General features: G+C 40.8%; 1 protein-coding gene across 1 annotated transcript; it reads left to right on the top strand.

Annotated features, from left to right (window-relative positions):
• The first annotated feature begins 14,999 nt into the window (after positions 1 to 14,999).
• LOC111956217 (relaxin-3 receptor 1-like) lies at positions 15,000 to 16,544 on the top strand. Its single transcript, XM_023976670.2, has one exon. The coding sequence runs from the start codon at positions 15,163 to 15,165 to the stop codon at positions 16,396 to 16,398; it is 1,236 nt and encodes a 411-aa protein (XP_023832438.1). The 5' UTR covers positions 15,000 to 15,162; the 3' UTR covers positions 16,399 to 16,544.
• The last annotated feature ends 9,743 nt before the right edge of the window (positions 16,545 to 26,287 follow it).

Raw genomic sequence — 26,287 nt, forward strand, 5'->3', positions numbered from 1 at the left:
AAGAATCTCAATTATAAAATATATTTTGATTTGCTTAAAACCTTTTTGTCTACAACATGATTCCAACATGATGATGATTGATTGACAACATGATTGTGTTATTTCATAGTTTTGATGTCTTCCCTATTATTCTACAATGTAGAAAAAATAAAGAATGAGAAGGTGTGTCCAAACTTTGACTGGTACATATATATATATGAGTTGAATATACAAGAAAAAGGTTCCATGTACACTGAGTATACCAAAAAATAGGAACACCTTCCTGATATTGAGTTGCCCCCCTGCTTTTTGCCTTCAGAACAGCCTCAATTCATCGGGGCACAGGGATGCTGCCCCGTGTTGACTCCAATGCTTCCCACAGTTGTGTCAAATTGGCTGGATGTCCTTTGGGTGGTGGACCATTCTTGATACACACAGGAAACTGTTGTGCATGAAAAATCAACAGTGTTGCAGTTTTTGACACAAACCAGTGCACCTGGCATCTACTACCATTCCCCGTTCAAAGCTGTTCAAATATTTGGTCACCCTCTGAATGGCCCGCATACACAATCCATGTCTCAATTGTCTCAAGGCTTAAAAATCCTTATTTAACCTGTCTCCTCCCTTTCATCTATGCTGATTGAGGTGGATTTAACAAGTGACATCAATACGGGATCAAAGCTTTTACCTGGATTCAGCTGGTCAGTCTATGTCATGGAAAGACCAGGTGTCCTTAATGTTTTGTACACTCAGTGTATATGGTTGGTTTGTACAGTATGTGTGAATATGCAGTGTGTGTGTGAAGAATTGTTCCCTACGACAAAAAATCTATAACAATACACCACAAGCATGGCTACACACAGGAGCAGATCCCATGTCTTCTCATTTGAGTTGTGTATTGTTCTCTCTTGGTTCTCCCCACTCGAGTAAAAACAAAACATCAATATTTTGTTTTCCACCCATGCATATACACACCACCCTGTTCTGCACACGCATACTCAAAAATAACCATTTCAATCCTCACACACACAAAAGAACACCCTTTCACACAGACTCACATACCAACTCTAACAAAATGAATCCCACAGAGATTTATGTAAATGTTTTATCTTTCCCTTCTAGTCAAACTGTATGGAACTTTGACATTATTTTATGTGTTCGTAATTTCTGTATATAAATTGGGGCAGTGGATATTACAAATTCCTGCTTGAAACTATTTCATTCATTTGATCACTTTTCTTTTTAATATTTTATTTTCTCATAGTTCTATTAAGGTATATATATTTACATACAGATCTTTGTTGGTTTTATGAGTAGACCTTATGGTAAGTTGATTTTGTAGTGTTTGAGATAGTTAAGGATTTAGATATACTTAAGCTCATGCTTTTCATAGATACAGGTGCACTATATTTAAATGATATACTGTGCCTCTGTTCAAATATCAGTTTTTTTTAAACAATGCCACAACCCCTTTGGGGTCATTTTTCTTTTCATCTACAAAGGCCTCAGATCAACATCTTCTCACGTCAATAACCGACTGGCCAAAATACAAGTGAATAACATAGAAATGTTTGCTGTAGCCACAAGGAATGAATTGCCATATATTGATTTAGCCAATATAGGCATTTTTTCAAGTTTCAAATGTAAATCATTCTCAGCTGCTTTGCTATAACATTTCATGCATATTACTCCTAGACACATGAGTAGATTGTCATACAAATCAACTGAACCCTTAATCTATCATATTGAAACGACCTATTTAGTCATTACATTGAGTGACGTGATATAATGCCTTTTCTCTTAGCCTTCCCTTTGATGCTACCCTTATGATGTGGCCTTCCCTTAAAGTTAGCTATGCCCCTTGACAAGCCATAACCCCTGAACACCCCCTCCTATTGTCAAACTTTTAACGGACATTAGGGAATGTCACAGACATTTGTATGCAGACATTGTTTTGTGTGTATACTGTAGATCAATGAAAAACATATTTAACGAAATGTTATGGAGATTTCATATGAATGTTAATAGTCTCATGGTGGTAATGGTTATTGTAATTAATATGATGATTATTGTAATTATTATTGCTATTACAATGATTTTATTGATATTTACTTAATTATTCAACAGAAATTGCTTTTATGTGAATAAGGGTGAAGTTTATATTTCTGGAGATTTAAATAAGCAAACAAATGAATAAATCGATATATCCCTATCCTCCCACATGCTTTGTGTGCTCTGTCAATTACGGTGCTCTATCTAATCTAACTACAGTGTTGTGCTTTTGCCATTGAGGGCTTCCACTATTTCAAATTAATCAACAGGATGGGGATTCCTATTGGTTGGGAGTGATCAGCCAACAATCAGAGAATTGTATTCAAATTGGGTTGAGTATAATTTGTAAATGGCTTTAAGCTATATTACCGCCCTCTAGTGACCATAACAAATGAATGATACGATTTGGTTCAGGACTGTCTGTAAATCACCAATATTAGCTTTACGTTTTATTCAAACACAAAATAAGAAAATTCACTACTTTAAAATGGTGATAGCCTCAATGGCACTGCCTGTCAGAGATGCCATAATGGCACAGATGCAAAGATGAGTCCTCTATCTATCTCTATGGGAAACACATATGTACATGTATAATTAGCATGAACTATCCCTTTAAAATAGGTCTGGAAGAGAATCCTGGGTATAATAAATGAATGGGGAATAATTGTTGCTGACACAAGCACACTAACTACCCTTTTTGTAAGCAATGAAAATTGTTTAACTGATATTTCAGCTATTGTGAAATATCAAAGACATTAAACAGATAAAATCTCCTGAAGACAAAATGGCAAACACCTAAATCTGCCCCTACACCCTACCCAAATTACGTGTCTAATTATTGTCTTTAGGGCCAATACTGGCTTGGTAGGTTATGTCAGTGAACAATTTCGAAATGTGAGTTGGTCCATACTGGAAGCAAAACATGTTGACTGGAACTTGCATTTGGCCCCATTTTAATTATTGTTTATTGAGATATGTTAAATACATCACAAAAACATTTAGTTGTTTCTAAGTCTAATTTCCTGCAATTCTACATAGTGTAACATGACTCATTACCTCTTTCGGATAGGCTATTTCATAAAAATATGGATAGGGGGGAAAAAGAAGTCTTGAACCAATTTTACCAAATGTTATTCAGCTAAGAAAAATATTATTTATGTAAAGGGGGGGACATGTCCCCCCCATTCTGAAATTGCATTTTTGTCCCCCACAGTTTTGTCATTGGAATGTGATACAAAAGGGCAACGGTGTGCTTCAGGACAATGCGGACACCTCCGGGCGGTTGGGTAGGCTGTTTGGAGTGTTTATCCGACTGGATTTAAAAAAAATTGTCCCCTTCACTTCTAAAACCAAAGTTGTGTCCCTTATTTGACCCATCAAGTATCACTTTAATTGAAATTGAATCCTGTAGCTCAATTGATGGCAACAGAGTCACACATTCTGTTAGATTACTTCCCAAGCAAAGTCCAAGTTTGTTTGTCCTCAACTTTAGAGAGTTGTAGCTCAGCCACTGAATGTCATAGAAATTAACCAAAGATACCATTAAGTGTATGAGAGCCAAGATTATTTTTCACCTTCAAAAAACAGCCAGCAAATCAGAAAATGTTTATCTCTTTAATGCAACACACTTTGAAAGGCGGTGACCGACGATGGTTGCAACTAAGCAAAACCAATCTGCTAGAAAACGCCCTAGTATTATGGCTAAACCCACTGGGCAAAAAAAAAATCGATGTGATGCTGTTGAATCATCTTGGAAAACTGATTGGGTTTGCAAAAAGTCATCAACGTAAGGGCATTTCATATCCAATGACATGGTGACCTTTTTTGTTGATTTCACGTTGAATTCACGTTAGATAAAAACTCAACCAAATGTAATTCAAAACTAGAAGTTTAACTGCTGTCTGTGCCGAGGGGAAGTCAACCGCATTGAAATAGCCGAAAGACAATCTATTAGCCGGACATATCAATGCATGCCACAACATCAATAACAAGTGCCTCTTGGGTATGCTTATTTAACAAGTGGCTCTTCAGTAATCAACTTAATGCCTCTGGCTTGAAAAATAAATAAATGAACATATGGGTGTGTAGGTCATCCCTTCATCCCTTCATTTAAATAATTAAATAATTTATTTCATTTAAATTCAAACAGTTGTTTATTTGATATGTAAGTAAATCTGGGTTCTAAATCGTGCGGAACTTCTTTTGGGAACTTCTGTCCACTATGCTGTTTTTTGTTTGTAGGGTCTCAAAGTCGGGATGTTCTAATAGAGATATTGTTTGCTTCAGAAACTCCATGTCGGGATGTTCTAATAGAGATATTGTTTGGTTCAGAAACTCCATGTCGGGATTTCTAATAGAGATATTGGTTGGTTAGAAACTCCCATGTCGGGATGTTCTAATAGAGATATTGTTTGGTTCAGAAACTCCATGTCGGGATGTTCTAATAGAGATATTGTTTGGTTCAGAAACTCCATGTCGGGATGTTTGTCCACAATATCTTTATGTTTCAGGATCTCGACGTCAGGACATTTGCCCTTGATATTGTTTTGTTGACTGCATGCAACTCCAGTATGTTACTGGTGGGAACATGGAGATAGGCATGTGCTTCCATGCTGGTTGAGCTTCCATTAAAGAAGCCCACGCTCATCCCGGCCTTCTGACCTATTAGCAAGATATAGCTTGCTGAGATTAGATTGACTTTATGTCATTCACAATTTTCCGAAAGGTGGCTTGTATGGCCTTGTGTAGCCAGAATTTAATAAACTGTCATTTGAATTTACTCTACCGGTTGTCCACTTGGTTGGTCCTTTTAGATACATTTTAGATAAAATATCCAATATCCAAAATGATGGTACTGCCGTTGAGATTTCTATCACCTGGTACATGTGCAAAACCACGTAAGCATGGGCTTGGATAGTATGCATGCATCGCGTGCATGTACTGTACAGTGAGGTCCAAAAGTATTTGGACAGTGACACATTTTTGGTGGGATGTTTTTTTTTAACCCTTATTTTACCAGGTAAGAGAATATATTAATATTACAGCATCAACCTGGGGTATAGTTACAGGGGAGAGGAATTGTCACGACTTCCGCCGGAGTCGGTCCCTCTCCTTGTTTGAGCGCCGTTCGGCGGTCGACGTCACTGGCCTTCTAGCCATCACCGATCCACTTTTCATTTTCCATTTGTTTTGTCTTAGTTTTTTACACACCTGGTTTCAATTCCCCCATTACATGTTCATTATTTAACCCTCTGGTTTCCCCCATGTTTGTGTGCGTGTTTGTTTTATTGTAAGGCTGTATCTGACGGCTGGTTTATTGTTACCGGGTTTTGTTATTATGCCCGTTTATTTTGTGGTACCGGTATTTTTCCAGCACCATAGTATTGTGTTTATACTGGTGTTTTTCTTGAATTAAATACCTTGTCCACGCATCTCAGCTCTCCTGCGCCTGACTCCGTTCACCAGTTACCCACAGCCTTGACAGGAATGAGCCAATTGGAAGTTAGGGATGATTAGGTGGCCATGATAGTATGAAGGCCAGACTGGAGATTTTGCCAGGACACCAGGGTTAACACCCCTACTCTTATGATAAGTGCCATGGAATCTTTAGGGACCACAGAGAGGTATGACACCTGTTTAACGTCCCATCTGAAAGACAATGTCCTCTAGCAGTCTCTCCAGGCTAGGAGAGCGCGCTAGTGTAGAGAAGCCTATAGTGCGTCTTCATCCCACAGAGATTGTAGGCTAATAAAGAAGAAGCCTTTGGACCTAGACTTGGCGCTCCGGTACCGCTTGCCGTGCTGTAGCAGAGAGAACAGTCTATGACTAGGGTGGCTGGAGTCTTTGACAAGTTTTAGGGCCTTTCTCTGACACTGCCTGCTATAGAGGTCCTGGATGGCAGGAAGCTTGGCCCCAGTGATGTATTGGCCGTACGCACTACCCTCTGTAGTGCCTTGCAGTCGTAGGCCGAGCAGTTCCCATAGCAGGCAGTGATGCAACCAGTCAGGTTGCTCTCGATGGTGTAGCTGTATACATTTTTGAGGATCTGAGGGTGAATAGGCTTTGTCGTGCCCTCTTCACGACTGTCTTGGTGTGTTTGGACCATGATAGTTTGTTGGTGATGTGGACACCAAGGAACTTGAAGCTCTCAACCTGCTCCACTACAGCCCATTTGATGGAAATGAGGGGGTGCTCAGTCCTCCTTTTCCTGTAGTCCACAATCATCTCATGGATGCCAAGGGAAGCCAAACTTCCCACCAAAAATGTACCCCCACGCCCCCTAAAAAAACATAGAAAATAATGAATCTTTCGTCTCTCTGTTTCATAAATGTCCTACAATTCGCAGGAGGCTGAATGTATCTCACCGGAGAAAGCATCTGAGCGAACGAAACAGTGGCACTCTGTCTCAGTATGTGAAGCGAATCTATCTGATGCAGTCTGGTCAGAAAGAGTATGACATTGTTGCCGCACATAGCATTGAATGCAAGGGAAGCCAGCGAGCATTTGGCCTCCCTTGATAAAAAATAAATAAAATGCGCTAAACTGAGTCAGCTCAGCTGTGAATAGTCCTGGCGTACCAAAAAAAAAGTGTAAAGGGAATATCGTTGTGTTGTTGTCATCAGGTGGGTAGCTAGCTAATAGCGTCCCTTTCCTAAATTAGCCATGCATGGAAATAGGGATTTGGAATTGTGGTTTTACCTAATTCTCAGTACTGGCCAATGATTATAACTGCGATTCTGACCCAATCATAAATTCATACATTGTGCCCCCTGGCCTGAGAGGATAGAAGTCCAACATGTAGCTAGATGTAGTATGCTAACGTTAACTACCTGGCCTAGCATCAGTGGAGGCTGCTGAGGGGAGGACGGCTAATAATAATGTCTGGAACGGAGCAAATGGATTGGATCAAACCATGTGTTTGATGTGTTTGATACCATTCAACCTATTCCGCCCCAGCCCGTCCTCCCCAATTAAGGTGCCACCAACCTCCTGTGCCTGGCGTATCATTGCCCATTAAAGGAAGTTAGGCTATTGAGCAAGTATTTTAGCCAGGTAGCCTAGGACAACACAAATTTAAACTGTGTACTGTATGACAGAGTCATAGACTGTTTAGGCAAAGGCAACATGAAAGAGGAGGATGGCATTGCCATTTCTCTCCAAGTAGGTTTAGTCAACATGTTTTTTCTACTTGCACACTCAAACAAACACACACACACACACACACACACAGAGCGAGAGAGAGAAATCAGTGCCATGGACAGCCACATCATATTTAGCTTACGTTGATTGGACTAACTCGTTTTTGGTATATTTTAGACCTAGTATAGGTGATTAGATGATGTTGAAATGACGCTGGAATAGTGGAGGCAACTTCTGTTTTTTTGGGGACTTGCGGTAACTCTCTGTGGTTCTAAATCAACAGTAATTTAGTAGTGCGAAAATGTCGGAAACATTAGCTTTTTTCACCATGCCTTAGGTCATGTAGCTGTTTGTTACATGCAATATGTTTTGTGGACTTCACCAGACAGATGTTGCTCTTCGGTTTTGTAATTAAACAAATATGTGGTTGAATTTATTCTTATTGTCTCTGCCTTAAATCGGAAAGTATTCAGACACCTTGTTCTTTTCCTAATTTGATAGGAAAAAAAAAAAATCCAAGAAGGGCCTTGGTCAGGGAGGTGACCAATAACCCAATGGTCAATTTGACAGAGCTCAAGCGTTTCTGTGTGGAGATGGGAGAAACTTCCAGAAGGACCAGAAGGACCAATCTAAAACAAAAATCCAGAAAATCACATTGTATGATTTTTAAGTAATTAATTTGCATTTTATTGCATGACATAAGTATTTGATAACCTACCACCCAGTAAGAATTCCGGCTCTCACAGACCTGTTAGTTTTTCTTTAAGAAGCCCTCCTGTTCTCCACTCATTACCTGTATTAACTGCACCTGTTTAAACTCGTTACCTGTATAAAAGACACCTGTCCACACACTCAATCAAACAGACTCCAACCTCTCCACAATGGCCAAGACCAGAGAGCTGTGTAAGGACATTCAGGGATAAAATTGTAGACCTGCACAAGGCTGGGATGGGCTACAGGACAATAGGCAAGCAGCTGGTGAAAAGGCAACAACTGTTGGCGCAATTATTAGAAAATGGAAGAAGTTCAAGATGACGGACAATCACCCTCGGTCTGGGGCTCCATGCAAGATCTCACCTCGTGGGGCATCAATGATCATGAGGAAGTGGAGGGATCAGCCCAGAACTACACGGCAGGACCTGGTCAATGACCTGAGAAGAGCTGGGACCACAGTCTCAAAGAACTATTAGTAACACACTACGCCGTCATGGATTAAAATCCTGCAGCGTACGCAAGGTCCCCCTACTCAAGCCAGCGCATGTCCAGGCCCGTCTGAAGTTTGCCAATGACCATCTGGATGATCCAGAGGAGGAATGGGAGAAGGTCATGTGGTCTGATGAGACAAAAATAGAGCTTTTTGGTCTAAACTCCACTCGCCGTGTTTGGAGGAAGAAGAAGGATGAGTACAACTCAAAGAACACCATCCCAACCGTGAAGCAGGAGGTGGAAACATCATTCTTTGGGATGCTTTTCTGCAAAGGGGACAGACGACTGCACCGTATTGAGGGGAGGATGGATGGGGCCATGTATCTGTAGATCTTGGCCAACAACCTCCTTCCTCAGTAAGGCATTGAAGATGGGTCGTGGCTGAGTCTTCCAGCATGACAACGACCCAAAACACCACAGCCAGGGCAACTAAGGAGTGGCTCCGTAAGAAGCATCTCAAGGTCCTGGAGTGGCCTAGCCAGTCTCCAGACCTGAACCCAATAGAAAATCTTTGGAGGGAGCTGAAAGTCCGTATTGCCCAGCGACAGCCCCGAAACCTGAAGGATCTGGAGAAGGTCTGTATGGAGAGTGGGCCAAAATCCCTGCTGCAGTGTGTGCAAACCTGGTCAAAGACTACAGGAAACGTTGATCTCTGTAATTGCAAACAAAGGTTTCTGTACCAAATATTAAGTTCTGCTTTTCTGATATATCAAATACTTATGTCATGCAATAAAATGCAAATTAATTTCTTAAAAATCATAGAATGTGATTTTCTGGATTTTTGGTTTAGATTCCATCTCTCACAGTTGAAGTCTACCTATGATAAAAAATTACAGACCTCTACATGCTTTGTAAGTAGGAAAACCTGAAAAATTGGCAGTGTATCAAATACTATATATATATATAGTGCATATATTCACGGTGTCAAGGCATATGAACTAACAGGTTAAAGAGCAAGCAACACAATTATCACAACACACAGGTTGTATTATGGCATTTGTTCTGTATTGGCTTCCCCATTGATTTTACACACGCACAGCTACTGTATATTAAATACTTTATTGTAGGGATATGCAGGCTATGCCTACATTCAAGGAAGATGGTGACTGTTTATTCTACATGACAGGAATCTGAACTCTGGTCAAGTCTGTAGGGTCAACACACGTAACGTGTTCATCGGTAGGCCTAATCGACTGGTAAACATGCAGAGAAAATGTTTGTTTTGTTCTGCTACCTAAAGACAGGGAGAGATGGCGTAAAGGTCCAATGCAGCTGTTTTTATCTCATTATCAAATCATTTCTGGATAACATTTCATTCCCTAATTGTATTGTTTTAAATTAAAACATAAAAAAATTTACTGAAATAGCTGCTTAGATAAGAGCAATTTCTCAAACAATAATTTTGCTACTGTAGGACTGTCTGGGAGTGGTTTGGGTGGGGAGGGGGAAAATGAAGATTTTCTTTTATTGGCAAAGAGATTTGGAACTATTTTTCTTATTGGTCTATTAACAAATTTACCGCATGGTGATGTCACCACAGAAGGCCAAAACTCCCTTCCAACAAAGAGTCTGAAAGGATTTCAGTTGGTCTTTTCAAACAGCTCTTACACTGGAAGGGCATTATAGTCATTTTCACAATTTCACAGTATTATTACAAACTCAATGTGTGGGAATATATATAAAACATTGGAAATCACGTTTTTGACAGCACTGGGCCTTTAATGCAGAGAGATAAGATAATCAGTGTTAGTCCCTCTGTATCATCCTGCCTTTTCCACAGCTAATCTAATCAACTCATTCATTGCTGATGACCTTTCCAATATCAACAGTGGACTCCGCAATAAAGAGCCCATTCTTGAAAAATCTAATTTAGAGAACATCATTACCAATTAGAAAAAAAAGATGAAAACAGATAACCTAGTGCCTATTTATAACGTGTCATATACCTTGATCAATATCGATATCTAAGTACACATAGATTTATGAGTAGCCTACATAGCCTAATTTAACCTCCCCACTGGGCATACAATGAATGGTTGAATCAACGTTGTTTCCATGTCACATCAATGATGTTGAATCAACTTGGAAAAGAAGTTGAATTGACGTCCCTACGTCTATGGCTTGATTATTTCTCAAATCTGTAGGCCTATGGGAAATGTAGAAGAAAACAGGCAGTTAGTTTCTAGGCTATATGTATAATATTTAAAACAATTAATGTGCTAATCTCCTCCAGACATAGTATATACAGTTAGCTCAAAGTATTGGAACAGTGACATTTTTTGTTGTCATTTTGGCTCTGTAGTCCAATACTTTGGATTTTAAATGATACAAAGACTATGAGGTTAAAGTGCAGACTGTTTGCTTTAATTTCAGGGTATTTTCATCCATATCGGGTGAACCGTTGAGCAATTACAGCACAATTTGTTAGATGCATTTGTGTTTGTTTTGGTTGTGTTTCAGATCATTTTGTGTCCATTAGAAATTAATGGTAAATAATGTATTGTGTCATTTTACAGTCACTTTTATTGTAAATAAGAATAGAATATGTTTCTAAACACTTCTAAATTAATGTGGATGCTACCATGATTAAGGATCATCCTGAATGAATCGTGAATAATGATGATCCTATGTCTAGAGGAGATCTTTTTTTTTAATGGTAGAGTATAGAGAAAGAAACAACAACAAATGTCACTGTTCAAATACTTTTGTAGCTCACTGTAGACCTCGCCTTGATTTGAAAAATTGCTTTTCACTGCAACTGGGCAACATGCATGAATTAAAAGGTAGACCTCTTATTTAGTGTAAATCCGATATTGTTGGAGGCAATTCAGGCTACATGTTCTGGACCTTTTTTTCGTTTAAGATTCTCTAGTCCTAGGCTACTATGCCATCACACCTTTCACTTTCCCAAGCCTATCCCGTTCATTTGAACTGTGTAAAACTATGACTTCGTTGATATCGTGGAACTTTTGAAAAGTGCAACAGGGCGTATGTTTTCATTTGATTTGGCTCTTGGGTAAATTTAAGAACGATAATTTGTTGCCTTAATTCCAGTCCATTTATTAATACGTGTAGCTGCTATATTAAACGCGCAACGTTAGTGGATTCCAGGCAAATTGCATCGGGTTATATAACCCTTTCGATGCGTAATGCATTCACTTCTCAAACGTCATTCACATAGGTTATTTGTAGTTTACAAAACGAGCGTCCCCACCAGTGAACTTTTCCGAAGTGTTTCGTACCAGCAGGACAGTGTGAATTTAGAAACTGCAACGGGGAGGGACAGATGCAACGTTGCAGTCCAGTCTGCATTATGTTCATCTGTTCATAACTGTTACACTGCTCCATTCTACACTGCTGAGGCAGGTGGTCTTTTCGGATGGTGCGTGGTCTCCACAAGCGGACCTGTGGAACATTAGCATCGGATGCAACTGAAGCCCACTGAACTGATTACCGTCCATTCAAGTCAGGTGAGAGCTCATCTGTAATATTAGGCAGACTTTTACATTCACGTCCGATATGTATTTACTGTCATTGTTAGTTGGATAACTTTCCATTGCACATAGATCAAATTCATTTTTATGACATGCGCATTTGTCTGTTTCAATTCTGAAAAGGGATACGTGTCACCCGAATCACCTAGGCTACTTGATTTGCTGATTTTGTTAAATTGCTCGCTTGACCATAAACCATCTGGTCTAATATTAGCTGTCTCGTTTGAATAACTAAAGCAGGCGGCAGGTAGCCTAGCGGTTATACGGTTGGCCCAGGAACAGAAAGGTCGCTGGTTCGTTATACCCGAGGCGATGTGCGCTTAAGCAAGGCACTTAGCACTCATTTGCTCAATGGGCGCTGTGCTACTATGGCTGAACCTGTAAAATAACACATTTCACTGCACCTATCCTGTGTATGTGACAATAAAACATATATGTTTTCCCAATGATATTTTGTTGATAACACTTCGGAGAATATGATATGATTTGAAAGAATATCTGAGTAAATAAGATGTATTTTATCCATCCAAAACATGCATAGCCTAATCTTCTAATATATTTTCTGTTTGCTGAAATGTAATTAATTGTATTTCGCCTACAGTGCAAGTAGGCTATACTAAGTTTACAATGTTTCAGCCTCAGGCTACTTATTTCTGTCCATTGATACAAATTATAAAAATTGAATATGATAGGCTAGATAGATGAATCGATTGCGCATCATTCTCAATTTTAAATCATAACGTTACCCAATTGTCCTTGTCATTGTGTTATAATGGATGGTGTTTAAAAACATGAATTTGTATCTACAATGTACATTGTGTAATTAGTTAATAAATCCCCTTACTGCATGATGTTTCCATATGGCCCATACTATCACTTCATTGCTAATCCTTCCTACACAATACATGATTCTGATAAAAACGTGTACATTTCTCCTTAAATGAAAGATTGGCAATCGTTACAAGGGTTAGTTAAGAATGGTTAGTCTTCATTTTAAACAATTTTCATAAATCATTATCATAATAAAGTTAACATTTTTTTATAATGAGACCATATGGCAACACTGTGTGATAATGGTAGTAGACCTCCAAAATCAGTACAGTGCCTTCAGAAAGTATTCAGACCCCTTTACTTTTTCCACATTTTGTTGTGTTACAGCCTGAATTAAAAATGTATTAAATATAGATGTTTTTATCACTGGCCGACACACAATATCCCATAATGTCAAAGTGGAATGATATTTTTAGACATTTTTACAAATGAAAGCTCACATATATTCAGTCAATGTATTCAACCCCTTTGTTATGGCAAGCCTAAATATGTTCAGGAGTAAAAATGTGCTTAACAAGTCACATGAAGTCACATGGACTCACTCTGCATGCAATAACAGTGTTAACATTCTTGTTGAATGACTACCTCATCTCTGTACCCAACACATACAATTACTTGTAAGGTCCCTCAGTCGAGCAGTGCATTTCAAACACAGATTGGCTGTGGTTGAACTACAAAGACCAGCAAGGTTTTCCAATGCCTCGTAAAGAAGGGCACCTATTGGTAGATGGGTAAAAAAAAGCAGACATTGATTATACATCCCTTTTGAGCATGGTCAAATTATTCATTACACTTTAGATGGTGTATCAATACACCCAGTCACTACAAAGATATAGGCGTCCTTCCTAACTCAGTTTTCAGAGAGAAAGGAAAACGCTCAGGGATTTCACCATGAGGCCAATGGTGACATTAAAACAGTAACAGAGTTTAATGGCTGTGATAGGAGAAAACTGAGGATGGATCAACAACATTGTAGTTACTCCACAATACTAACCTAAATGACAGAGTGAAAAGAAGTAAGCCTTTACAGAATAAAAATATTCCAAAACAAGCATCCTGTTTGCGACAAGGCACTAAAGTAATACTGCAAAAAAAATGTGGCAAAGCAATTAACTTTTTGTCCTGAATACAAAGAGTTATGTTTGGGGGAAATCCAATACAACACATTACTGAGTACCAGTTTCCATATTTGCAAGCATAGGGGTGGCTGCGTCATGTTATCTGTATGCTTGTAATCGTTAAGGACTGGGAGATGAATTCTCCTTTCAGCATGGCAATAACCGGTCCCGTGTGGCTCAGTTGGTAGAGCATGGCGCTTGCAACGCCAGGGTTGTGGGTTCATTCCCCACGGGGGGACCAGGATGAATATGTATGAACTTTCCAATTTGTAAGTCGCTCTGGATAAGAGCGTCTGCTAAATGACTTAAATGTAAATGTAAACCTAAATCACAAGGCCACATCTACACTGGAGTTGCTTACCAAGAAGACAATGAAAGATCCTGAGTGGCGGAGTTATAGTTGTGACTTACACTAGTGAGTGCATACATTTTCAGACTGGTCCCACATGTGAATCAAACCCACAACCCTGGTGCTGCAAGCACCATGTTCTACCAACTGACCTGCATGGGACCTCACAGCTGTAATCACTGTCAAAGGTGCTTCAACAAAGTATTGACTCAGGGGTGTGAATACTTATGTAAATGAGATATTTCTGAATTTGAAAACATTAAAAAAAAAACAGTTTTTGCTTTGTCATTATGGGGTACTGTGTGTAGATTAATGAGGATAAACATGTATTTAATCAATTTTAGAATAAGGCTGTAATGTAATAAAATGTGGGAAAAGTCAAGAGGTCTGAATACTTTCAGAATTTTGTAGAATACCAATTATAAATACCTTAAGAGCTTAGTTCAACTATAACCCATCATAACCTAAAACATAAGGTTGTATTAATTCATAGTTTGTTGATAACCATGTATAGCTTAAATATTGCCCTTGCTTCTTGCCACACGCAGATAATACTGTTGCGCCATCTATAAATATGAGAGTTATATTTCTCAAGCCCCATCCCTCAGCTTTATGGCAAACCCAGTGGTGAGGCTGCCTTTTTGTTGTTTATCAAATACATTTTGAAATTAATCTTATGATGGATATTTTCATAACAATACATCCCTCGAAATGATCAAACAAGTCTGGCTTTGATATGTGACACCCTTTCATTTAATCAGATGAGCAATGTCCCTTTAGGCATGAAAAATAATATGCATATCTCCTTTTCTTGCAGGAAATGGAGGACAATCAATAAATGTACATGTACATTAACTTCTCATCGGACCAACCAGGAATGACCTGACCTTTTACCATTGTAAACGCTTCTTCTTGACAGCTTCTTCTACACAGCCATAATTCAGAATTTTCTCAACTGTTCTTTTGGGTGGGTTTTCTCCTGGCCACATCCAAAATGTCTGAGGCTGACTTCCAGAGAATTGAGCGGTTTTACCAGATCCTGAACAAGGACCCGTCCTGCAACCATTCCCACCTGACCTTCCATAACACCAGCATGGTATACGATCTGGACTTCCCTGGCGATGGCTCCCACTGGCTGCGCGCCATCATCTCCGTGGTGTACTGTGCCGTGGCCACCGGCGGACTGCTGGGCAATCTCCTCGTGCTGTACCTTCTCTGCTCCACCCGGACCATCGTCAAGAGTGCCATCAACTTCTTTGTGTTCAACCTGGCCCTGGCTGACTTGCTACTCTCCCTGGCTCTGCCGTTCTGGGCAGTAGACATCACCCTGGACTACAACTGGCCTTTTGGTTTGGCCATGTGCAAGGCCGTGTCCCTCCTGACGGGCCTCAACGTCTACGCCAGTTGCTTCTTCCTGATGGCCATGAGCTTGACCCGCTACTGTTCAGTGGCTACTGCACTCAAGCCCGCTGCACCACTCGGTCACAAGCTTTGTGATTCCCGGGTAACTACCGCACTTATATGGGCCGGGGCACTGGTGGCTGCTGCACCGCGTGCCGTGTTCGCCGATCTCAACAGAGTAGGCATGGCCAATGACACTGCATGTCTGCTCCGCTTCCCTAAAGGTACAAATTGGCTGGCTGTCAACCAACTCCTGAGGCTTCTGTTTGGCTTCCTGTTGCCCTACTTCATCATGATCCTCTCCTACCTGCTCCTGCTGCGCTTCCTCTGCCGGCACAAGCTGAATGGTGTCAACCCACGGCGACAGGCACATGTCTCCAAGTCCGTGGCAGTTGTGGTGCTCTCCTTCTGCACCTGCTGGTTCCCGTATAACGTGCTAACTCTCTGGAGCGCGCTGATCCAACTGGATCTAACAGAAATCAGTCCCTCCTACTACTTTGTCCAGACCTACCTCTTCCCCTTGGCCAACTGTCTGGCCTTCACCAGTAGCTGCCTCAACCCTGTCATCTACTGCCTCATTCGCAGGGAGTACCGCAAGGCCCTGCGCACCCTGGTCTTGAAGTCAAGTCTAGCAATCGCTTCCAAAGCCTGCCTCTCGGCAGTCAACTCCAATGAGGGCCAGAACCGCGAAGGGCAGCTGGGCATCCCGCTCAACAATATGGAAAGCCACACGGCCCAGTCTTACACCAAGAGGTCAGCACTGCCCTCTACCACTCTATCGCTGGGTCCCAGTCCCAAGGGCCTCTGTCCGCTCAATGTCCTCACCTGAGGAGGATATCGCTGAACCTCAGATATAGATTAATTAAAGCTTCAATTCAATTTTGTTGGGGTTTTCGCATGGGTATGACAAACCTTTTTTTCCTTTACCAAAAACACAAAGTTGTATCTATATTATGAGACTAATGCCTTGTTGCCTTTTGCATGAACACGACAAGGGTGTGAATTTTTGTGAACATCATCAGGACATTCCTTCTTATTGGCATTAAAATTATGCATTGTGTTTTTTTCTGTAGTTTCTGGGATAATTTCTTAAATTAAACGTAATTATTGCAAGGTAAAGCAAATCAAATTTCAGTTAATTAACAACATGTTATTGCATCTTATTTTGAGATTTAATTATTGAGACAAATTCTTTAGGTATTCTTCAGCCCCAAAAAACTGAAACTACACTATATACACTGCTCAAAAAAATAAAGGGAACACTAAAATAACACATCCTAGATCTGAATGAATGAAATATTCTTATTAAATACTTTTTTCTTTACATAGTTGAATGTGCTGACAACAAAATCACACAAAAATGATCAATGGAAATCAAATGTATCATCCCATGGAGGTCTGGATTTGGAGTCACACTCAAAATTAAAGTGGAAAACCACACTACAGGCTGATCCAAACTTTGATGTAATGTCCTTAAAACAAGTCAAAATGAGGCTCAGTAGTGTGTGTGGCCTCCACGTGCCTGTATGACCTCCCTACAACGCCTGGGCATGCTCCTTGATGAGGTGGCGGATGGTCTCCTGAGGGATCTCCTCCCAGACCTGGACTAAAGCATCCGCCAACTCCTGGACAGTCTGTGGTGCAACTTGGCGTTGGGATGGAGCGAGACATGATGTCCCAGATGTGCTCAATTGTATTCAGGTCTGGGGAATGGGCGGGCCAGTCCATAGCATCAATGCCTTCCTCGCAGGAACTGCTGACACACTCCAGCCACATGAGGTCTAGAATTGTCTTGCATTAGGAGAACCCAGGGCCAACCGCACCAGCATATGGTCTCACAAGGGGTCTGAGGATCTCATCTCGGGTACCTAATGGCAGTCAGGCTACCTCTGGCGAGCACATGGAGGGCTGTGCGGCCCCCCAAAAAATGCCACCCCACACCATGACTGACACACACCGCCAAAACGGTCATGCTGGAGGATGTTGCAGGCAGCAGAACGTTCTCCACGGCGTCTCCAGACTCTGTCACGTCTGTCACGTGTCGCTCAGTGGGAACCTGCCTTCATCTGTGAAGAGCACAGTGCGCGAATTTGCCAATCTTGGTGTTCTCTGGCAAATGCCAAACGTCCTGCACGGTGTTGGGCTGTAAGCACAACCCCCACCTGTGGACGTCGGCCTCATACCACCCTCATGGAGTCTGTTCTGACCTTTGAGCAGACACATGCACATTTGTGGCCTGCTGGAGGTCATTTGCAGGGCTCTTGGCAGTGCTCCCCCTGCTCCTCTTTGCAAAAGGCGGAGGTAGCGGTCCTGCTGCTGGGTTGTTGCCCTCCTACGGCCTCCTCCACGTCTCCTGATGTACTGGCCTGTCTCCTGGTAGCGCCTCCATGCTCTGGACACTACGCTGACAGACACAGCAAACCTTCTTGCCACAGCTCGCATTGATGTGCCTTCCTGGATGAGCTGCACTACCTGAGCCACTTGTGTGGGTTTTGTAGACTCCGTCTCATGCTACCACTAGAGTGAAAGCACTGCCAGCATTTCAAAAGTGACCAAAACATCAGCCAAGGAAGCATAGGAAATGAGAAGTGGTCTGTGGTCACCACCTGCAGAACCACTCCTTATTGGGGTGTCTTGCTAATGCCTATAATTTCCACCTGTTGTCTATTCCATTGCACAACAGCAGTGAAATTTATTGTCAATCAGTGTTGCTTCCTAAGTGGACAGTTTGATTTCACAGAAGTGTGATTGACTTGGAGTTACATTGTGTTGTTTAAGTGTTCCCTTTATTCTTTTGAGCAGTGTATATAAAAGTATGTGAACACCCCTTCAAATTAGTGTATTCGGCTATTTCAGCCACACCTGTTACGGACAGCTGTATAAAAATCGAGCACCCAGCCATGCAATCTCCATAGACAAACATTGGCTGTAGAATGGCCTTACTGAAGAGCTCAGTGACTTTTAACGTGGCACCGTCATAGGATGCCACCTTTCCAACAAGTCAGTTTGTCAAATTTCTGCCCTGCTAGAGCTGCCCCGGTCAACTGTAAGTGATATTATTGTGAAGTGGAAACGTCTAGGAGCAACACCGGCTCAGCCGCAAAGTGGTTGGCCACACAAGCTCACAGAATGGAACAGCCAAGTGCTGAAGCGCATAGCGTGTACAAATTGTCTAACCTCAGTTGCAACACTCACTACAGAGTTCCAAACTGCCTCTGGAAGCAACATCAGTACAATAACTGTTCGTCATGAGCTTCATGAAATGGGTTTCCATGGCCGAGCAGCCGCACCAAAGCCTAAGATCACCATGTGCAATGCCAAGCGTCAGCACCATTCGACTCTGGAGCAGTGGAAATGCGTTCTCTAGCGATGAATCACACTTCACCATTTGGCAATCCGACCGACGAATCTGGGTTTGGTGGATGCCAGGAGAACGCTACCTGACCGAATGCTTAGTGCCAACTGTAAAGTTTGGTGGAGGAGGAATAATAGTCTCGGGCTGTTTTTCATGGTTCGGGCTAGGCCCCTTACTTCCAGTGAAGGTAAATCTTAACACTACAGCGTACAATGATAACTTTGTGGCACCAGTTCGGGGGAAGGCCCTTTCCTGTTCCAGCATGACAAAGCCCCTGTGCAGAAAGCGAGGTCCATACAGAAGTGGTTTGTCGAGATTGATGTGGAAGAACTTGACTGGCTTGCACAGAGCCCTGACCTCAAACCCATCGAGGACCTTTGGGATGAATTGGAACACTGACTACGAGCCAGGCCTAATCGCCCAACATCAGTGCTCGACCTCACTAATACTCTTGTGACTGAATGGAAGCAAGTCCCCTCAGCAATGTTCTAACATCTAGTGGAAAGCCTTCCTAGAAGAGTGGAGGCTGTCATAGCAGCAAAGTGGGCACCAACTTCATATTAATGCCCATGATTTTGGAATGCGATGTTCGATGAGCAGGTGTACTCATACAATGTTTTTGATGATCTTTATTGCAAATGACCCATGTCTCTCAGCCCAAGAGGTGCAAGCTCTTTGTCCTGTTAGAGGAGCATGGTCAGGCAATCGAAGGGTTGGCAGTTAAAACCATGTGTGGGCCACTTCCTTTAATGCTGTATATTGATATTGTTGGGGTACCGTTTTTTGTTGCATTTTTAAGACTTCTTTGCTAGATCTATATGACTGGTATTTTGAGTCAACAGTTGATTGCTCCTTAGGAATTAGCAAAGACTTTGATTTCTGGTTAAAAAGATGGGAAAAGGGTCATAGACTACATTTACAAGAAAAAGTGGGACAAGAAACACAATAATGTTGAAGTAAAAACCCCTGCCAACTAATATTAACACTTATATTTGGTTTTGGATAAATTATTTACCTTCTTTAAGTTTAAGAAACATTGCCTTGTGCCTTGTAATTCCTTTACCAAAATCCCACATCTCTTTAAGATATTTTCTAATTTCTCTCCCTCATGAGGAGGGAGGATAATGAACGTTCACAGAGGTAACAAGTAAAGGTAGACCTACCAATTTGTTATACTGTTTTTACTGATATCAAGTTTGTTTATGAATTATTAAGTGATTCAAATTCGTAATTCAGGCACCAAATCAGTAACAGAATTACAGAAAAATCAGTAATGGAATTACTGCAATTGAATTACCTACAATGGGAAATCATAGTACTCACAAACCACAGTTGGGTCACCTGCTACTGTCCACCCTTCCACTGGCATAATTTTATGTTCAGCTCATAACTGTTTTTTCTCTCTTTCTGTTGTCTGGTGGTCAATGCAAGACTGTGAAAACAGTCTGGGCAACCCCTCCCTCTAACTCTAACTCTCCCTCTCTATCTCTCTTCCACTCTCTCTTTCTCTTCTATCTCCACTTAATGTCACCTCTCTCTGTCACGCCCTGATCTGTTTCACCTGTTCCTGTGATTGTCTCCACCCCCTCCAGGTGTCGCTTATTTTCCTCAGTGTATGTATCCCTGTGTTTCCTGTCTCTCTGTGCCAGTTCGTCTTGTATGTTTAGTCAAGTCAAGCAGTGTGTCTATCCCGTACTCCTTTTCTATTCTCTTTTTATAGTCCTCCCGGTTCTGACCCCTGCTTGACTCTGGACTACTTTCCTGCCTGCCTGTTCATCCTGCCTGCCCTGACCTTGATTCTGCCTGCCCTTCGGTACCTATTGGACTCTGATCTGGTTTTGACCTTTTTGCCTGTCCACGACCATTCTCTTGCCTACCCCTTTGGATTAATAAACATTGTAAGACTCCAACCATCTGCCTCCTGTGTCTGCATCTGGGTCTCGCCTTGTGCCTTGATACTCTCGGCACTTATTGACACCTGCCATGACACCTACCACCTACCCTCTTTCCACTTACTGTAAGAAGCATCCTCACCCACTGAGCACCGACCGACACCGGATGTCCATGGACGTTGAAAGCGAGTTGAAATTTGATCAGTCCGCCCTGGCCGGACCAAATCTTAACCAATCATAGGCATCTATGTTTCACAAGTTTGGACATCACAGTGCAGTACAGTAGAGCATATTAGAGCCCAGTACAGTAAAGAAAATTAGAGTAGAATAGAGTAGAGTTTACTGCAGTACAGTACAGTACAGTAGAGCACACCAGAGTAGAGTACAGTATAATGTACTGTATTGTACTGTACTCTACTATGCTCTACTGTGCTGTACTGTGATGTCCAAATTTGTGAAACATAGACTTCTTTGAATGTTTCGGATTTGGTCTGGTCCGGACAAACCAAATGTGGTCTTGTTTGGGGGCGGAGCTCTTTACAATAATAGCCAGTGTGTAGAACAATACCCAAATATGCAAAATAAGAATATGCATATTTCTACCTTTGTGTACCTATTCAGGATACATCATCATGAAGAGAATGATATTCATCTCCATAATTATGCATTTATATACCGAACAAAAATATAAATGCAACATGTGGAGTGTTGGTCCCATGTTTCATGAGTTGAAATAAGAGCTAGATTAGGGCCTAATCCATAGATTAGGGCCTAATTTATTTATTTCAATTGACTGATTTCCTTCTATAAACTGTAAGTAAGTAAAATCTTTGAAATTGTTGCATGTTGCGTATTTATGTTCAGTATAGTACAGATCAGGGACACAGGATGTAATTCCATTACCGTAATTGTGTTACCGGATGTAAATCCACTTCACTTACTGTAGTTAAATAACCGAAATATATAGATTTTTAACTCAAAGTGTCATGCCATAGCTGACACCGCATTCTTTCTGCAGACATCTTTGAATCTTAATTTGGTGCAGATATTTAACAAAGTTTTTGGAAAACGTGGTCGCATAAGTAAATGTAAATGTGTTTTTGTGAAATGTTCTTTGTAAATTGTTCAAAGGAGACCTTCTGCATAGAGTTTTAAGGTTTGTTAAACTTTAACATCAATGGTTTTTGTTTGGCATATATTTTAAAGCATAAGTCCATTACCGTTGCATTGCCCTCTAGCATTATTTCTAATCATCCTAATGTGTATGTCCTCATCATGGACAAGTGTATTAAAATTATCCTGCATCTGGTGGTCTCCACAAGAGGTAAAAATAAATAACAGGGACAAACATTGTTGGCAAGAAACTGTTTTTAGTGACATATTTCAAATATACTCAAAGATGATTGAGATATAACTTACAAATAAAACTGTTGGGAACCAGTTGTACAACAGAATGTACTCAATGAACCACTTCAGATGAGCTGAATTAACCAGTGGCATGTCTCCAAGTTACAGATGCAAGATACAATTATGTTGTACAAATGCCTGTGTTGTCTGTTTGCTATTCCTAATAGAAGAAATATAACCTATGTTTTGGTTGTGAAGGCTATGCAACCCACCAGGTGCAGACGTCAATTCAACGTCTATTCCACGTTGGTTCAATGTAATTTCATTGAAATTACGTGGAAACAACATTGATTCAACCAGTGTGTGACCAGTGAGCTTCAAATGATTGTTTTGCTTTAGCAAGTTTAACGTCATTGTATTGGGATATCTTCTCACATTTCAAGTAGTTGTTGATAATTATACAATGGGTGGGTCTTATCCTGAATGCTGATTGGTTAAAACTGCATTCCAGCTGGTGTCTCTTCCACAAGTTGATGCTAAATCTATGACGATAAAATGCCTATTTACTATTTTCCATCTGACTGCGCAATCCACTGTCTCATCAGCCCAGCCAGGCAATGTATACACTTTATCTCCACTATAAAAAGCATTTAGACATTATCTCACATTTCTTTTAAACTAACATTTAGTTTTAAACTAAATTGTAATAACCTTGTCTGTTCCGACATTTGTAAAATTGTTTCAATATTCAATATATCCAGCTGTCCCATAGTAATGAATGTGTCAGGAGTCGGGATGAGACAGACAGACAGGCAACTTTTCTCAGCCAGTTGAAATCATGACTAGGATTTTTTTTTATGGATATATACAAAGAACTATCAATAGAAAACAGGTAAAATTAACTGTAGCTATTTTGCAGTCTTTCCAGCTTCAGTTTGAAATTATTGTGTTAGCTGTGTTGTTGGCTAGCTCTCGAAAAACAGTTTCTTGATGAGAGAGCACATATTTTATGCCAGGTGGAATTGCGCATGATTAGTTAATTGTTATGGACGTACCAAATAAATGTCACTAGAAAACAGCTTAAACAAATGCAAATACAGCTACTCTGTTGTTATTCTGGCTGCACTGTTGGACGTGACTGTAAATTAGCCGTAGTTTGCTAGCTAGCAAGCAAAGGATAAGAACGTTGCCAGCCAGTATGGCAATGGTATATTTAGAACGAACGACTGGGTCACGTCCGTAGATACAGAACAAAAAGACTGAACGACTGTGTCGCATTTCTGGCAACCGAACCCATAGAACAGACGACCAGCCAGCTTGGCTAGCAGCCCTATATTTGTGTCGGGACTACATCTTGTGGAAGGATGAAATAGTATCAATAAATTCATCAAATATGTCAATCATTATTTGAATTTGTTGGTATCCCGTTGAATAAAAGCAATAATGCCCTCGAAGTCGATGTTTGGAGGATATATTGGCACGGTTTGCCGGACCTCGACGAACAATACCCAGGCGAATATATCCTCCAAATTCCGGCTTCTCGAGCATTATAACTTAAATGAAGCCGAATTTGATGATTGTTGTCAGTTTTTGGGTGAAACGCTATTGTTACATCTGATAAAGATTGTTACATTTTGCATATTTGTTCATTGAAAGTACTGTATGTGCTTTCTCAAGGTAGTCTTTCATCTGTAAAGTTTTTTTCTGTCAATAAACATGATATTATATTCTTTGGATTGGAACTTTTCTTTAAAGTTGGCACTGATTTTACTGATGTGAAACTTGAAGTTTCTGCACAAAAAAAAGATTTAGGCAGCCCAGAAATGACATCTTGTCGATATTCACATCATGCCTACAGTTGAAGACACATGTCTTCCCTATAAACCAAGAACATTCCCAGGACATAAGATAACATTCCCAGTATGGCAGGCACGGGAAGACCCCAACTTGATTTTCGTTGGCTGATCTCTCAGTCCATCACCATCTCTAGCATAACACTTAAGCATTGTTCATACCGCAGGCCTTACTGCTCAAATCAATCTGTTGTGGAATACTGACTGTCCAAACAGCAAGTTACAAGTGACCAAATTGGATTTGTGTGTGGTCAGACAGCTGTCATTTGCTGACATGGCTATGCTAGTTGTCATAGGAACTACGTGTGCTGTGGGGTAGGTTTATTGGTGGTGGTGCTCATGCTTCCTATCACTCAGAAGTTATGTAGCAAGCTAAGGTAGAAACAATGACTGCCATTGATGTTTCCCAGTTGCTTTGAATGTTCAAAATCATAGTGTAAGAACACTTTTAAAGCCTCAAAGGATAAGATGATCTTTCAAAATGACACCTTTTTGGCTAGCCACATCAGTCACCTAGCAAGCTAGGTAGCTGATTAGCTTTCTAGCACATTCACTCATTTGTTTGTAAAAAATTTACAAGCTACCACATGTTCTTGTCAAATTGTCAACAGAGGAGCTAGCAAGCAACAAGGTATTCCAAATAACAGTCTAAAAACCGGTAGATGGCAAATATATCAGATTTGACTGTGCCGCATGGCCGGGAATTAGATTTGTATCTGACTTTAAACCGCCTACTGCCAATGTGAACAAGGCTTTAAAACCTGTGGATTTCAATGTGCGAGCAGCACAAGTGACTTAATCCTAAAGCAGATTCTCAATTGGGAATAAAGTCTGTCCTCTCCTTGACTCCTCTGTCCTCCGTGACCCGGAAACCGATAAGTGGTCACCATACTGACATTCTTGAACTGCATTGTTGGTTAAGGTCTTGTAATGTCCACACCTGTTGTACTCGGCGCATGTGACAAATACAATTTGATTTGATATGTAGGAGAGTATCAATTTGTTAATAGGCAAACAGAGGAGTATGCTTCTCTCCTCATTAACCCCCTTCATTCAAATCAAATCAATCAAATTTTATTGGTCACATACACATATTTACCAGATATTATTGTGGGTGTAGTGAAATGCTTGTGTTCCTAGCCCCAACAGTGCATTAGTAACAATTCACAACAATACATACAGAAATTGCTGTACAATATGATCTTGTTGCCATCTAATGCACATGCAAATGTTATAAATTAACACTGCAGAGCTCTCCCTGTCCTCTGCCGTGCCCTGATGGTATTACTGCTGATTATATCTGGAAATGTGCATGTACATCATGGCATATCTACTGTTGCTAGCCCCAATTCTGATTTGTGCTCTGATATCTGCTTCACTGATTTCTGCTCTCGTAAAAACCTGGGTTTTCTGTACATTAACACTAGAAGCTTATTACCTAAAATGTATAAATTGAAAGTGTGGGTTCACAACTCCAATCCAGATGTGTTGGTCATTACTGAGATGTGGTTAAGAAAGAGTGTTTGGAACACTGATGTTAACCTTTCTGGTTATAACCTTTTTCGGCAAGACAGATCTTCCAAAGGTGGGGGAGTGGCAATCTTTACCAAGGATCACCTTCAGTGCTCGGTTGTCTCCACCAAGTCTGTCCCCAAACAATTTGATTTGCTGCTTTTACGTATTAAACTTTCCAATAACTCTTTGTTGACTGTTGCTGGGTGCTATCGGCCACCATAAGCACCGCCCTGTACCCTAAATACCCTAACTCTCTCCTGGCTCCTTATACTAAGTCTGAATTTGTCCTGCTACGTGACCTAAACTGGGACATGCTTAAACCACCTGACCAAGTCCTAAAGCAATGGGACTCCCTAAATCTTTCTCAGATTATAACCAATCCCACAAGGTATGACTCCAAACACCCAGAAAAGGCTACTTTCCTTGGTGTTATCTTTACAAATAATCCTGATAGGTATCAGTCTGGTGTTTTCTGTAATGACCTTAGTGATCACTGTTTTGAATCACCGAGCTGACAAGGTACAAATCTGTCGTTCTGCCCCTGAACAAGGCAGTTAACCCACTGTTCCTAGGCCGTCATTGAAAATAAGAATTTGTTCTTAACTGACTTGCCTAGTCAAATAAAGGTGAAAAAATGAAAATCACTGTTTTACAGCCTGTGTTCGTAATGGCTGCTCAGTGAAACGACCTTTCCTGACTTGTCATAGACTCTTGGTAAAAAAATTTAATGAGCAAGCCTTCATGATCTGGCCTCTG

Source organism: Salvelinus sp. IW2-2015, linkage group LG31 (assembly GCF_002910315.2).
Source record: "Salvelinus sp. IW2-2015 linkage group LG31, ASM291031v2, whole genome shotgun sequence".
NCBI classification, from domain to species: Eukaryota; Metazoa; Chordata; class Actinopteri; order Salmoniformes; family Salmonidae; genus Salvelinus; species Salvelinus sp. IW2-2015.

Excerpts from the sequence above, each read along its gene's own strand:
- LOC111956217 (XM_023976670.2), top strand. The coding sequence starts at position 15,163 with ATGTCTGAGGCTGACTTCCAGAGAATTGAGCGGTTTTACCAGATCCTG.